The 16,433-nt window shown below is 43.4% G+C and overlaps 3 protein-coding genes across 3 annotated transcripts; 2 read left to right on the forward strand and 1 right to left on the reverse strand.

The window, feature by feature from the left end:
• Nucleotides 1-4,347: 4,347 nt before the first annotated feature.
• LOC4344709 (uncharacterized) lies at nt 4,348-6,595 on the forward strand. The gene has a single exon (XM_015794841.3). It carries the CDS (start codon nt 5,234-5,236, stop codon nt 6,017-6,019), a length of 786 nt encoding a protein of 261 aa, XP_015650327.1. The 5' UTR covers nt 4,348-5,233; the 3' UTR covers nt 6,020-6,595.
• A 16-nt stretch (nt 6,596-6,611) lies between these two features.
• LOC4344710 (nucleolar GTP-binding protein 1) lies at nt 6,612-12,554 on the reverse strand. Its single transcript, XM_015794839.3, has 14 exons — nt 12,383-12,554; nt 11,615-11,736; nt 10,600-10,720; nt 10,422-10,486; nt 10,234-10,347; nt 10,013-10,087; nt 9,016-9,054; nt 8,802-8,873; nt 8,522-8,635; nt 7,943-8,014; nt 7,794-7,830; nt 7,285-7,397; nt 6,952-7,146; nt 6,612-6,841 (listed from the first exon to the last, which is right to left on the reverse strand). Exons 1-14 carry the CDS (start codon nt 12,522-12,524, stop codon nt 6,731-6,733), a joined length of 1,392 nt encoding a protein of 463 aa, XP_015650325.1. The 5' UTR covers nt 12,525-12,554; the 3' UTR covers nt 6,612-6,730.
• Nucleotides 12,555-12,776: 222 nt separating this feature from the next.
• On the forward strand, nt 12,777-16,196 carry LOC4344711 (transcription factor MAMYB). Its single transcript, XM_015794840.3, has 2 exons — nt 12,777-13,872; nt 15,879-16,196. The coding sequence occupies exon 1, from the start codon at nt 12,850-12,852 to the stop codon at nt 13,825-13,827; it is 978 nt and encodes a 325-aa protein (XP_015650326.1). The 5' UTR covers nt 12,777-12,849; the 3' UTR covers nt 13,828-13,872; nt 15,879-16,196.
• The last annotated feature ends 237 nt before the right edge of the window (nt 16,197-16,433 follow it).

Here is a 16,433-nt window from a genome sequence, read left to right on the forward strand (position 1 = left end):
CAAAAAGGCTAGATGCGCCCCCCAGGCCCCCAGTATAAACTCCCCAAAGAATCAAAGCCATGTTGTTCATCTCTCCCAATCTTCAACTTCAAGAACCAACCAAGGCTCTTGTCGCCATCCCCCATCCGCACCTGTTTCCCGTCTCTCCTCCTCTGCTCTCTCTCCCCGTATATGGCGGCCACTCAGCTCTGGGCTCTCGCGCCATTGGCGCTCCTCCTCGTCCTGCAGCTCGCCGGCGCGTGTCACGCCGTCCCCCAGAGCCTCGAGGCCGAGCAGGCGTCGGACTCCCACTTTCAGCCGCCCATGATGAACTGGATCAACGGTAAGTCGTGCATGCTGCTTTAAAAATTAAGTATTAACTATTTTAAAGTTCATGATGAACTTCTCTCGACTTGTGGTTCCTCAGTAAAACGAGGTGAGCCATTATCTCATGATTAATTAAGTATTAACTATTTTAAATTTTAAAAATAGATTAATATGATTTTTGAAAGCAACTTTCATATAGAAATTTTTTGCAAAAATCGTACCGTTTAGTAGTTTGAAAAGCGTATGGCAGAAAACGCGACTCAATCTCCCCTATCTCCCCGGAACGAACAGAGCCTAAATTCAGCTCTTTGTTCGTCTTGCTTTTCTTACATATAGATAGTAATACAATACAAATTGTGATAAGCAAGCGTTCATGCGCCATGTTACCTTGCTAAAAAGTTGTAATCATCACCTGTGATCAGGGTTTCCAATTTCGAAACTAAGGTTTCTTTCGGTGATTTTGGAAATTTCGGATTTTTTTCGTATGAAATTTTTTGAAATTTTGACTGAATTTGAATGGATTTGAATAAAATTTGATCAAATTCACAAAAATTTGCAAAAAACCGAAAGTTTCGGACGAGATATGACCATTTCGGTGGGGGCGAAATTTCCAAATTTTGAACCGAAATTTCAAACTCTGCCTGTGATGTGATATTAGTGGTTTCCATTCTGTACATGATCGATTTTGGTGGACAAAAAATTTGCATATATACGATAATGCTATTGGTCGGTCGACTGACGGGGGGAGCAAAAAAAATCGGGCGCTCCCCCCGCGGCCCCGTCCCCACGCACAGTGATATTATTGGCCCCACCACAATATATGTCCCCACCTGCAACAAATCAACCATATATTTTGGAAACCCTATATTAAGAGAATTTGGTTTATTTTTTGTTCCACAAAAAATGTTGCACCTAGTATACTCACAATGTTTCACTATGTATAAACCTAATGTTGCAACGAACTGAAATATTCCATTGTAAAAAAAAACCCACATATTTTGGAAACCCCTATTAAGGGAATTCGTTTTATTTTTGTTCCACCGAAAAATGTTTTACCTAGTGTATTTATAATGTTTTATTATGTATGGACCAAATGTTGTAGGGAACTGAAACAATTTTTCGCTATTTGCTGAAACATTGTTTTTATATAAGGTACAACACCCGATTTAAACGAGTGAAACATTTTCGATCTATGTAGTGAAACAATTCCGATATACCTGGTGGAACATCGTGCAACATTTAAAAATAATTTAATAATAAGCTAAAAAAATTTTCGTCGGAATATATCCATGTGTGGTCTTGTTTTGAAGATTTAATTGCAATGAATTTAATAGTGCAATCGGATCATGATTTAGATAAGTAATTTAAGAGAAAAATCAGTTTAAAGTAGTTTTTTACCGTAAATCGGGCGTTGACGTCAGCGCCCAATTTTAATCGGCTCCCATCGGGAGCCCGACGGGGAGTCACGTCCGCATATATACGTATATCTTTCTCAGTTTTTTAGTCCTGCAAATTGGAAAAAAGCTGATCGATCGATCGATCTCTCAGGTGTGTTTAGTTTACACTAAAATTAAAAGTTTGGTTAAAATTGGAATGATGTGATGAAAAAGTTAGAAGTTTATATGTATAGGAAAGTTTTGATGTGATATAAAAGTTGAAAGTTTGAAGAAAAATTTTACAACTAAACACGGCGTCATCACTCTCGCTCTTTCTGCGCGCAGGAATGGTCGGATTGTGCATTGCCTCCGCCGCCGTCGCCGTCGCGGCGGAGTTGTCTCGGGAGCAGGCGTGCCTGGGCCTGCTTCTGTGCCTCGCCTTCCATGCCGGTATCGCGCTCGTCATCCGCGCCGCCGCCGCCCCTGACGCCGGCCGGTCGCTCGCTCGCACGCAGAGTCGCCGGAATCGGAATTTACTCTATAGTTATTACTAGTAGTACTATATATAAATATAGATATGGAGTATATAATTATGGGGATGTGTGATGTGTGCTTGTCTTAACTTTATCTTGTTTTGTTCAGCTATATATTCGCACTGAAAAGTTGCTTGAATTATCTAAAATAAATATTTTGTTTACTGTTTGCTATGAGTATGTAACAATCCTGCGTTGTCCCGTGCTTTTTCCCAACAGAAAGATAAGGACATCATGATATGCTACTAGTAAACTAGTAATATAATAGCATAAAAAGGGAAAAAATAACAAAGAGGGCCTAAACTTGGTTATGTGGGCCAAGCCTGCGTCAACATGCATTAGCCTCACTTGTTTAATGAATGACAAATATTAGTAGTAAATACTGGCTGAAAGTGACAAGCTAGAACAGAAGTACAGAACGATGACCAAAACAGTATTTTACTTTTGTTTAGAGGGTACAAGCTAAGATGCACACGATCACACTACCCACGCATACACGTTACACAGGGGCGTGTTTAGTTAGGTAAAAATGAATTTACAGTTATAATCCATGTATTTATATCATGTGAGACATCCAATCAAATGATATTGGATATCTGGGAAGGCTATTGAATGGGTTAGATGAACGCAAGGATTTCCGGTAATTTTCGTTTTGGGTTCACAATTACATACACACATGCGCATCCAACACACGCGTACTATTATTTACAGACTTCCATAGCTTTTTCCCATTCGGCTTCCACAAATCAATTTCTTGTTAATTTCCTACCATGGGCAAAAAAGAAAAAGAGAGGGTCTCCATCCATCTCGCGTTGAAAAGGAGAAAAACATAAGCATGAAGCAACCATCTCCGTCCGACTTGCATCTGAGCCACTCTGCTTCAAATAACAGCACATGCTTGTCCAGTCAATTATTATAAAACGTTTATGGCCTCAATCTATCTATCGTACACTAAATAGATTTTTGGGTGGCCTATCAGATCTATCGGGATTGTTATATTGTAGCATTGGAATTGAAACAAATTGAGATCGATCAAGGCGGCGGCCGGTAGTGAACTCATCTGACTTGTAATTGAGAATTGCTCATAGCTAGCACTCATCACCCAAAATCCGTCCCAATTAATCCCCCCTGGACAATCCAATTGTTTCTGGAATATTCACTTATATTCTCCAGAATAATACAAGTAAGTACCAGATGCTAGCCACAGCAGTGAAATTGCTTAATGGCATTAGATTTTTTTTCTAGTAATCACGGAACTATTTGGGTTAATCACAGGCGAAATTTGTGGTGTTGGTTAGTGAATGAAGCGGAAAGGTTTACACAAACCAAAGGCCAAATTAGCGCACCGCGGATGGCCCACGGGACAGCGAGAGGCGCAATGACAGAGTATTTACTCGCAGATGTGCTGTCGCTTACCTATGTTTATACAAAGTAGATATGCAATGGAGACCAGAAAACTATAGTTGGATTGAAAATGGACGTCCGAGATTCGTCCATGTAAGTATGAGTAAAAATTTTACTCACGAGTGAATTTGTGAGTAAAAAATTTTTACTCATGATAATGTAGACGAATTTTAAACATATATTTTTGATCCAACGATATTTGTTAGGTTTCCACAATATATATATATATATACAGTGTTTAGCCACATGTGTCTTATTTCTTTCTATGTCGTTTCTTATGCATACCTCGATCTTACAATGAAGTGTTTTTAGAACAATACCTTACTTTATTAAAATTGAGCTATTTTTTTACCTAGTCTATCCTCCAAATCAATTACAACCATTATTTATTTACTTTTTCACGTATTTTCTCTTCTCAACCAAACACAAAACCTTTCTTCAATCATTTTCACATTATTCTTTAGTATTTGTATCCATCTTAAAAACACTTATATTTTAGAATATCTTAAAAATATTTTTATTTTAGAATGGAGATAATATAAGAGAATGGAAAACACTTATATGCATCTTGTACATTGATGCTGCACCATCCCCACTATTTTCTACTCAATAGCAAATCAAGATATTGTATTTGAGTTATAAATACTTGTGTGCATGAATGCATGCATCAATATACATTTAGTCCAATGCACAAATAACGAATAGACTTAATGAATGAACACAAATATGTAGATCATTTAGAAATAACCCAAAAAAACCTATATGTAGATCAATTTGTAATGGAGGGAGTAATTTTCTTGTACTTTTCTCTCTCTTGCTCGGATTGTTGCAAAGAAGTTGACTCACGTCTGCGATGGCGGATTCTCCGTAGGAAAAAGTACGAATTACCCCACCGAACTATCGCGGTCGTCTGAATTACCCCATAAACCATAAAACCGGATATTCTTTATCCCCAACTATGCAAACCGGACAAATTACCCCCTGACCCAATCCGCGGTGGCTTTAGTCTACGTGACATACGCGTGGCAGTCCAGTCAGCACTCTAGTCATTAAAAAAATATTGGACCAACATGTCATACTCCTCATCCTCTCTCTTTTCTCTCTCTCACTCTTCCTCTCTCTCTCAAACGGGTCAGCGGCGGCGGCGTGCGGGCGGCCGCGGAGCGCGGGGAGGACGCGACGGCGGCGGGCGGCGCCGAGGAGGGGGGATGAGGAGGAGGACGACGAGGATGGCAACGGAGGAGTGGAGACGACGCTCGGGCTCTGGCTGCGGCGGCCATGGCAGAGAGGTGGAGCGCGGGGAAGATGCGGCAGCGGCGGGCGGCGCCGAGGAGGTGGCGGCGGCGGGGGCGGGGGATGAGGAGGTGGCGGCGGCCGCTCGGCGCGGCTTCCCCCCTCCCCCCCTCTCTCTCTGTGTGGCACCGTCGGGAGAGCGGGCACAGCGGGGCCGATGACAGAGCTCGCGGCGCGTCGGGAGAGCGGGCACAGCCCGAGTTGTCGTCCTCGTCGTCACAGGAGAGAAGAGCAAGCTCTCACCATCAATGGCGCCACCGTCAGTGAACTCCGGCGACGCCACCGCCACGGCCGAGAAGAGCAAGCTCTCGCCTCTCCGCCATGGCCGCCGCAGCCAGCGCCCGAGTCGTCTCCACTCCTCCGTTGCCATCCTCGTCGTCGTCCTCCTCATCCCCCGCCGCCGCCGCCTCCGCATCACCTGCCGCATCAGCCGTGGTGTGGGCTAGCAACCACCTCCTCGGCAACGGCCACATCGTGGTGGTGCTCCTCCGGTCGTGGTCGGAGTTCGCGCGCACGGGGACATTCGCCGGAGGCCTGAACCTTGACCGGTCGGTGCTGAGCCGTCCCCACTCCCCGCCGAGGTACAGCGCCGCCGTCGACGGGATGTTCGTGCCGTGGGACCACGAGCACGAGGTGAACCCGCTCACTGGGGAGGCGAGCTTCGTCGAGCGGCTCTACTATGTCGAGGCCGCCGACATCGCCAGGCTGCGCGAGGAGGCGCGCGCGACGAGCGTGCAGGCGGTGTCGGCGTACCTGTGGAAGAAGCTAGCCGCCGTCGTCAGTTCGTCGGCGAGCATAGCCAAATCCGACACCGCGGCGAGGCGCTGCAGCATGGGGTATTGGGTGGACCTGCGGTGGCGCGTGAGGTCGCCGGATTTCTGCCGCGCGCTGCGCAGCTACGTCGGCAACGCGACCACCTACGTGGAGCGGGAGGAGCCCGCGGACGCCGTCCTGAAGAAGCCGCTGGGCGAGGTGGCTGCGATGGTGCGGGAGGTGGCGGCGAAGCTGCCGGCCGCCCGCTCCGCTTCCGTCTCAGCCGCCCGCTGCCCTCCGCCGCCGGCAGCGCTGCTTGCTCCCGCCCTCGCGGGGCCGCCGCCATGCTGGTGAGCAGAGAGAGAGAGAGAGGGGGAGGGGGGGGGAGATTGGGATAGAGTAGAGAGAGAGAGAGTGGTGGAGAACTGACAGTGGGGCCCACTAATTTTTTTTAAAAAAAATGCTGACTCAACTGCCAGTGAATCCAAAACTACTCCGGATTGAGTAGGGGGGTTATTTATTCGGTTTCAATAATTGAGGATGTAGAATGCCTGTTTTTCGAATTTAGGGGGGTAATTCGTACCTTTTCCTTCTCCATATAGCAGTTGGGGTTTCTCAAACAATCCGCCATCGCTGATGGCCTGATGCGAGTCCACTTCTTCTGCTCCTCATCTGAAGTTAATCGAAGACACAACCAGCCCTAGTAGGGCCTTGTTGCATGTAAAAGCTGCATGTGAAAGGGTCTGTTCACTTTGCTGCCATTTTCAACCTTATCAAATTTTGGTAAAGTTGTTAAAAAAGTAGCTACATTTAGTTTGCTACCAAATTTTGGTAACTATATAAGAAATCATGTCAAAATTTTGACAAGTTCGCCAAAATTTTGGCAACTATACCAAAATTTGGCAATGCCAAAATTTAGTAAGGTTTTTTTTTTTTTTCATCAAAGTGAACAGGCCCAAAATTTTCTCCTTCCGTACAAAATTCCAGGTACTACTACATTAGATGCACCGACTGTCAGCACGAGTTAAAAGGTTTACATAAATGTGTACATAACCTTTCCATAATCTAAGTTTGCCCGGGAGCATTATCATCCGTTCTCTGGGTTTCCTGATAGATTGTGCCAGCTTTGATCCGAGACATCTGAGAGGTTAGTAGCTGATGCACCTTCTCTTTTAGCTGAGGGGTGAGAAATTCATACGTTAGTCTAGATCAAGTTCTTGGTTGTACTATTGAATTGATGGTTCTGAGTTGAGTGACAATGTCATGAGGATTGGCTGATTGCTTACCTCTTTTACTCCAACTTGGCCCTGCACAGATACTCGGATGGCACATTCTGGCCCGAATCTTCTGTATCTCCCTACTTCATCATCAGCATCATCAAATTCTGAGGATGTTTTCTTGTCCAAAAGATCAGATTTGGATATAACATCAAGCCACAAGCGATCACCGAATCTTTCCTTTATATGCTTGTATGTGATGTACTGCAAAAAGAGAGGGAAAATATGTTTTCAAGTCAGAACACAAAACTTGTCATTTGCCCTGTCCAGTCTCTTTGATCTTGTCAAGGGGCTAGAATGAGCAGAAGACAACAAAATCTATGAAGTAAATAAACAGTTTACCTGATCGGCCACTGAGGTCCCGCAGTCCTCAGATAAATCATGAACATACAGGACAGCAATTGGTAGATGAGAAAGGACAGCAAGGGTCAATTTCTCAATGTTATTCCTTTCATCTGTTTGCCACAGATAAAAAATAGATTACAACAAATGCTAAATAAAATGTATGGAATCATATAGCATCACTCATTAGTAGCACAGCAAAAACTTGTTAAGAATACAGTGAAAAATGTACAAGACCCCACCCTACTGAGTATAAAATCATAGGTTATATTTTAAAAGCAGTAAGTTGAGTCTACAAAGGCTTATACACTGATCAAGTATTGAAAAAAAAAAGTATCTTAATCTAGACATCAATTTGTTGTGAGAAGTGTATCTTTCTTCAAACAAGCACAGGGTGAGAAGGAAGTAAGGAATCTCTTTCACTAAGATTGTAAGAACAATGCTACAAACGCTATACAGAGTTGGTCCAACTCCAGTAAATAACTACAAGGCCAGGAAAACTAACTCACCATCATCTCTTGTAAGAAGTCCTGGGGTATCAGTAACCTGCAAAATAATTTTCTTGGTCAGTAACATATAGATGGAAAAGAGGAAAGAAGCTTTGGCAATTTTATTTTTTTCAGGTATATATGCAAATTGGAGATGCAGATCTTTGTACCTGAAAACGTTCATGATTGGATACAATGTGTCCCATTAGAATACCTCTTGTTGTGAAAGGGTAGCTGCAGACCTGAAAGTAGCTGAATGGTATAAGGCATCGAAAATTAGACAGAAAATAGAAAACAGAGTAGAATAAAACCATAGAGATATCAATTATATTGAGAATAGAGAACAAATAAAGACATACCTAAAAGCATGAGCTAAAGTAAATTAAATTTTTTGACAATATGCTATTAATCATCTGTTGTTAAACATAGAGAAGTCATCATTCACAAACAAATATTATATATTTTCCTTAGAGTAGTCTTATCGTGATGAAAAAACAAGACTTGGGCTTAGTTGCTTTATTTATTGTTTCGCCAATGAGGGAGTGGAATTTTAAGAAATAGGAGCAATAATCAGTGAGGCATGAGTTCTGACAACTTATATTCGAGAACTATAAGCCATGTAATAGTTCAAAAGTGATGGCTACAACCTTCATACAATTGCAAACTAGCAATATATAATTCATGAAGCTGTCCCTACTCCCTACCACCAAACAGCACTCCAACTAAGCATTATACAGGGATATACTTACCTCAGGTTTTCCAGACGATAATATGCGAACTAATGATGACTTCCCCACATTGGGTGATCCAACAAGACAAAGTGTAGGTATATGTGGATCAACAACTGGCATAGAACGCAAAGTCTGCCATAGATCATCAATCAATCAGAAGTGCTTAAGCATGCCATAAATGCAATAGCAATCTTAGAAGCATGAATAACTGTAAACAAAAGTAGAGTATGAGACATAATAACCATTCTCTTGGAAGTTTCACACCAAATTTATAGTAAATTAAGCTATCAAAACCTACCTTTGCAATGTTTACTAAATCATCAATTACCCACTTCCCATGCTCGAAAGCTTCCTCAAGTTTCTTCCGCCCCTAGAGAATTAATAATACAGACAAATTTGTAAAGCATCAAATTAGTAAAACATGAAAACTAGAAACTTTCAACAAGAGCACTATAAAACACAAGGTATGAATCAGAGGCCATTCGTTTATGTCTGCTCGAACATGAACTAACCTCACTGAGTCGCTCCTCTGCTTCACGCTTCGTTAATGACTGTCAAGGTCAGACATACAACCTGGATCAAATTATATGCTATTTCGATAGAAGAAAGAATGTTTCAAGGTAGTTAAAGGGCTTGTCTGTGGCAGTTCATGTCAATGCCCAGTCATGCATCATACTCAGATATCATGAAGAAGACTGAATATATACACAACTTCCTTAGTCCTTACAACTTAAAAAAAAAACATTTGATTGGTCATTATTGGTCTAATGTAAGAGAAGTCTGTTTGATATAGGACATGCCCTTTTTTTGTTTTGACAAAAACGGGTCCTATGGAATTTTGACTATGACCAGCATCAGCAGGATCAAACAATATTTTTCTCAGCTACTTCACTGGATTATTTCCACAGATTGCTCTACACCTCTAAAAATATGTTTCCTCAAAAAAACTTTCTTGTACTGCATTGCTTAGACCACCTGTTCTGAGCTATTTGTTAAGTTTATTTCTAAAAAAAATCCCTATAATCAATTAGATAATCCACAACGATAATCTGATGAATAATCTGTTCCAAACAGGCCTAAATCATGTGCCAGTCAATACAAGGCTTGGGGTTCAACTAGGTCAAAATACTTAGAATACTAAAAAAACCGTGCACATTGCTGTACATTGCTCTCATTCCTTATAAAATGGCTTAATGAGTATGTTGGTGTTGAGTGAGTATCAACAAACCTTCATCCTTTGTTACTACATACTCCTATCCTATCCTATCAGAATGCAACTGTCCAATATCTTTGCATGTTTAAGGTCTACAGAGAATTCAGTATGCTAAAATTCTTGCTTTGAGATGCTAATAGTTGTATTTTCATAAATTCATGTTAATAGTTGCTTTGAGATATTAATTATCTATTAAATGCTTGATTCGAGAACTCAACAGTACTTAAGGCAAGGGTAAATTATTTTCATGTATAAAAATCGTAGTAGCATTAAAAAAAATCAACATCTACTCTAACCTTAGCACAGACAGAAGCATGTTGCTTCCCGACAGAATTAATCTTTTTCCTGAGAGCATCCACTCGTGCTATTACCTGTCAAGGCACTACTAAAGATTATAATAACTCAACAAACAATGCAAAATTTCCATGAAAAATAGACTTTAGTTGAATAAGTAAATAGATAATACTCTGATGATTCTTGCACTGATCGAGAGTGGCAAGTCATTTTAGAGCCATACCTTCTCGTAATATCCCTCCCCAAAAGTCAACTCAATGAGAGATCTCTCATAGGGGTGAAGATCCCTCCTCTTAGGGAAGTTTTCTGTATATGTTCTCAGAGGTACTGAAATTTCCTGAGAAAGAAAACTGCTGTCAATAACCCAGATGAATTACTTTGATTGGCAGGTTAACAGAGTAGAGGGCTTACTTTCATTAAGGCATCAAGTTGTTTTGCCCCTTTGTTCCTTTCACGTTTAGCAATATTTGCTATACCTACAGAACATATGGATTGCAAAACAAGCTTGGTGACACTGAATGCCATGTGAAATGTGATGGGTGATTCAGAGGGAAAAAAAAAGAGCAATAGATGGTCAGTGGAATAATACCCTTTGTAGGTGGTACATTTCTTGATTTTCTTTGTGCTGACATAAGTATATCAGTTGCAGGCATCACCATTGGTATTCTCTGAAATGCACCTACCTTCTCATGCTTTTGAACAAGGTCGGACTGAAAACAAATGTAATTAGCAAAATATAAAGTAAATGGAATGGTGTATCCTATTAAATATGTAAATATACTGAATTGCTGATGGAACTAACATGTCTAACAGAGGAAATTATTCTTATGTGAACTTGTGTATAGTGTTAACTTATAGACATGTACCAACCACATCTCAGCTTGTGGTGTGATGAATTAATTACATCCTACCAGAACATCACTTGTTGCATTTGCTGAAGTTCACATATTATGCTACTAATAAACTCGTCCTTTAGAACTGGTTACCTTCCAGGACAACAGTTCTTGTAGATAGATCTACTTACAAAAGAACTCAAATAGTCACAAATTATTACTTAGCATCCTAAATGTGATGTACTTGTATCATATAGGTATAGCCACTATGCAGAGGACATAAGGACAAACTCACACACGCACGAACACACACATACAACATGTGAAAATGAACAGGTTATGTCCCACAAATTGTACTAAATAAACAGCACAATTTCTGTTATATTTTATAAACAAAGCATCGAAATCATGGGGAAAGAGCATCTCTAACCTGGACGCAAGTTCTAGGGCATGCCCAAGAGGTTTGGGTAAAAAAAAAAAAAAACTTGAGCAGACATTCAGTTTTAGCAGCAGATAAACACCATTTCAAAAGCTAACAGATAAATGGGGATTCTTGCCAATTAAGAACATGAAACATTATATTTGAGAACTTGAAATGAATAAATAATGCACACTAGTATAGTAGTATTTTAAATAAACAAAGCAGGAGCAATCAGAATTAGTCATATAGAAGTACTCATCGCATTTGAGCAAAGGAGGATACACCGAAACTCAGATTTAAAAATAGAGATGAATCAACATGCTGAGTGAAGGTTTCTCAAAGTAACATACCTTTGCTCCATTCACAGGTTCTGCCTGTGATATGTCATGTAACGTAACACCACATGTTGCACAGTGAACCCAACAACGCAAATGCAGTGTAGAAACACCTCGTTCCAGGGTGGACAAAATACCTGATTTACGTGAATGAATAGAGAAGGTTCATAATGCTATTTCAGAAGACATACTGTGTTTCCCTCTCCCTGCCCTCCTTAATTCGATGCTCAATTGCTTGTGTTAACCCATTTTCGTGATCAATAAAAGTTCAGGTTAGCGTAAGCCCGCCATAGTTTCCCTCAACAAGAATAGATAATGTGGGGAAGAAAAATATAATTGCAGCGACACAAAGGTTTTGGCGCTTGCAAGCATATTCAGACTGAGAGCTCCAGCTTGCCCGGGGCATTTCATTGAACACCCCAGCGCCCCATAAGGCAGTCAGTGCCCAGGGAAGAGCAGGAACGAGAGCTACACAAGAATTCAAACATCCTCGCCGTCTCATGCTCACAGTAGCTAATAAAAAAAGGTCCGATTGGTTTGGCGGAAAGCATGTAACCGGAAATCACACACAGTCTCCCATGAACAAGAACGTGCTCAGCACAAGGTCTTCCGCAACGCACCTAAGGGGATCCGCAGAGCCAGAGATGCAGCATGTGCCGATGCGCGCGACTCATGCAACCAAAACAGCCCTAAACCGGAGGCGGGCATTTCGTCGAACACCCTGCGGGCGAACCGCGGGGACGGCGAAGACTACAGTACCAGAGGCGTCTAAGGAGGACCAACCTTCAGGTAGGCGTCGGTGGTGAAGCCGCCTCGCGAGCGCGGTGGCGGTGGCTGGAGGAGGAGGACAAGGAGGAGTCGCGGGAGCTCGCCATGGCGGCCGCGGGTGGAGGAGGAAGCCGCGGCCTCCTGCTGCCGCTCGCATCTCCACTCCCAACTTCGGATCAACTACACCAGCAGCTACCCAGCGAATGGCTCATGTACAAGAAGCCTTCTCGTGGGCCTTTTCTTCTCAGACCAGCCCACAACTCGCAATCCATCTTGGGCCTATTTGTGAAACTTCCAGCCCAAAATCAGACAAAGGCCCGAATTGTAATTGGGCTTTTTTGAAATTCCGGCCCATGTAATCAATATGCGGGCCCATTTTATAAGGAGAGCACCTACCACTACCAGAGGCGGCTACTCCACGCATCTCCACTCCTCTTGCATCTCCGGCGAGTTCTCTCCGGCGAGCTCCCTCGCCGCCGGCGATGGAGTTCATCGACGACGACTGGGACTACCAGCCACGCGCGCGAGTCATCCACTCCCGCAGCAACGCTAACTCCAACGGTGCCACCACCGCCTCGTCGTCCCAACCGACCCGCTCCCTCCCCCACACCGCCGCCTGCGCCGCCGCGGCCGTGGCGCTCCTCGCCGCGGCGTACTACCTCCTCCCGGACTACCAGGTCCTCGCATCCGTCGTCGTCTGGGTCGCGTCCTCCCTCCTCCTCGCCCCCTTCGCGCCCTCCTCCGCCACCGGCGGCGACGTCTCCGTCGGCCGCGGGGATCCCCTCCCCGAGCAGGAGCCCGTCGAGGAACCCGTCTCGGATCCCGCCCCCACCTCCCGCCGCGGTCGGCGCCAGAGCTCGAGCTCGAACCCGACGCCTCCGCCCCCGAAGCCCTCAGATCCGATCGCGCCTCCGCCGCCGCGACACGCGGCGGCTGCGGCTGCGGCTGCGGCGACGGCCGTGTCGGATGGCGGCGAGGCGGTGGAGGACGCCGGCGAGTGGACCGACCAAGAGATGGACATCCTCCGCCGCCAGATGGTGAAGCACCCGGCGGGTGAGCCGCAGCGGTGGGAGAAGATTGCCGCGGCGTTCGGCGGCCGCCGCACGCCGGAGAGCGTAATCCGCGCGGCGAAGTCCGGCGGCGGCGCTGCTGCCGCGGGGGCCTCGTTCGACCAGTTCCTCCGCAAGCGCAAGCCGCTCGACCCGAGGTCCGAGGCGACCGACGCAGGAAGTGGCAATGCCGGAGGAGGAGGAGGGGAGAGTGGTGATGGGTCTTGGAGCGCCGGCGATGACCGGGCATTGCTCAACGCGCTCAAGGAGTTCCCCAAGGACACGGCGATGAGGTGGGAGAAGGTGGCGGTGGCGGTGCCCGGGAAGACGAAGGCAGCTTGCATGAAGAGGGTCACCGAGCTCAAGCGCGATTTCCGGAGCAGCAAGGCAGCATCGGAGGCAGCTCCATAGCTGCAAATGCTACCTAGTTGCCTGCAATTCTTCTTTGAGAGTAAGGTTGGTACAATCCTTTCTGCCTTAAGCAATTTGATGCAGTAATGGTAACAGTTTCTCGTCATTTTCAGAAGCTAGAAAACCTCCTGATTTAGTCACATTGGCATATGGATCCTTTGAATGGTGGATCCTAGTGATAGGAACGATATCGATGTAGTAACATGTTTAGAAACTATTCAATCCGTAAGCTCATTAACTCGCAATTTGGTTTATATGGCTTGTGTTGTTCAGTGCTGTGCAAAGTCCCTTGTATGGGCAATTAGTCAGTCTGTCTAGCAATGGCGCTTGACAAACTGCCATGACTCATGGATTCAGAGTGCCATCAACTCTTGTGATCGACTAATCAGTTGTACACACCAACTGTTTGGCTGTTCTATTTTAGTTGGCCATATTATCCTTTTTATAACTGAGACAATCATTAAATCGTTTATAGTATGACAGTCCAAAAGGTATCCTCATGCCGAGTGCATTCCAAAGTCTCTTGCATAGCCTCAGCCTGTGTGCTTAACTGCTTGTTGCAAATGACCATGAGATGATGTTGTGTTTCAATATTATCCAGGGTTACTTTCTATTTGATCTGTGCATAGAATTTTCTTTTCTTTCTTTTTTATTATTTTTTCTACTATGTCCTAAACATGCTCAGAGATCAAACTTGCCGCTTTCATATGAGAAAGGAAGAAATTGCTGCGCTTAATGCTCTGGCACTTTATTATTTTGAAACACAAAATAATGAAGTGCTGTGTTTTACTGCTTGATGCCTCTGATCAAGCTGGATAATGGATTAATGTCTGTCTAGTCCTAAAATGCATAAACATTGAACATGGTACATGGTGGCAAATCTTCAGTTTTCCCTTGGAGGGATGTTTTATAATTGAAGGGAGGTACTGTTATGGTTGGTTATTCAGATGAATTATTGAAGAATAACTAATACTGGTGTTATTATAAAATACGTAAACACTTTTGTATATTAGGATGAAACAATTTTGTCTAATTGTTCATATTCTGATTAATTGCTTGGCAATACCCTATCAGATGACCTTGTTCTGTCTCTTTTTCCAACACTTGTGTTGTTTAATTCTGACAATCTTCTACCTTATATAGATTGTGAGCAATTGTTTATGTCATAGTTAGATTGAATACCTTTAAGCCCAAAACGAGTAAGGCATTTAACTGAAATTTCTTGGAGAAAGTTTGCCTGAATTTAATCGTAACTGTTGACTGCAATTGTGCGTACTAGAATGTAGAAACTGTGTAATCTGGAATCTGGATCATGTAGAGTAAGGACTAGGAGAAATATAGGATGTTTATGATACGCTTTACACACTGGTTGTCAAGCGCGTCGGCGCCAAGGGTAGCAGGACCGCGGCTACGTAGCTTGTAGCCTGGGTCGGCAATGGCGTCAGGGTTCTTCCCTGATCGACCAATGGTGAAAGGGGGAAGGATTTGGAGAGAGAGGGAGATTAGGAAATTGGGTTCATATTTCTTATCCCCAAAGATAGCTGATTACATAGTTTATATTTGGCACTTGGCCTCTAATACAAGGAAATGACCTTTATTCTCTCCTAATTAATACTTTCCTTGCATGATTCTTTCCAAATTCGCACTCCTTGATTCATGTGGCTTGCTGCGCATGCGCCTGCACCATGTCCATCTTGTTCCTCCGCTGGTAGTGGCGTCCCCACATGACAGATGCAAATTTCATGTTTCTTGTTTTCTTCATGATGGATCTATTGTTGTATCGCATAATAAATAGTTTTATTAGGGGCTTATAATGTACAATGCAAACTGGTAAAGTCTGATTGCACAACTCAGAGTAACTGTTTTTCTCTTATTTTTGTAATGTCAAACTAGTTGTGATCAGTACTGCCATGTATCTAAAAAGCTTTGTGCTGTCATTTTTCTTCTGAAACGAGAAAATATGGTCCTGCTACCACTGTTTTATATTAACGCCATGAGCATATACTGTGCATATTTAACTTACTGCAACATTACTTCAAAATATATTTCAGGTTTTAGACAGAGATTTACCATGATGAAACGAGAAACGAAAAGCCATTTGCTCCGGGGTGATGCCAAATGAAGGAGACAACTGAATTATAGAACAGATGGTGTACTTTTATTGTTTTGAGAAAGGTCAGGAAAAAAATCCTTGATACATGAAGATACTGGGACACACGAAAACAAACAGATTGCCAGATTGTAAAAGAAATTGTAGCCCCTTGTTTGGTTGTAGTGTCACTCAAGCCTCCATCCAACATGTGTTAACATTACGTGACTGTTTCTGCTCATCTTTTGATAGGGCTAATACGATACACACTGTTCTCTTCCTTTGTTGCTTTCATGCCCAACCCCCTTATATACCCCTGTCAATTCTGCTGTTGGTTTTCTGCAACTTTAAGCATGTTTAGCCAACTCATCTACAGTCCCAAATCTTTTTGAAGTGTCATGTCTGAAAATTGCTTTACAGTTTGGACTCAAGTGCTACCTCTCCAGTTACTTTTGACGGCTAAAAACAAACAATTTCCTCTTAACACCTCTCACTAAACAACTGTTTGGACATCTGA

Source organism: Oryza sativa, chromosome 8 (genome assembly GCF_034140825.1).
Source record: "Oryza sativa Japonica Group chromosome 8, ASM3414082v1".
Classification (NCBI taxonomy): domain Eukaryota; kingdom Viridiplantae; phylum Streptophyta; class Magnoliopsida; order Poales; family Poaceae; genus Oryza; species Oryza sativa.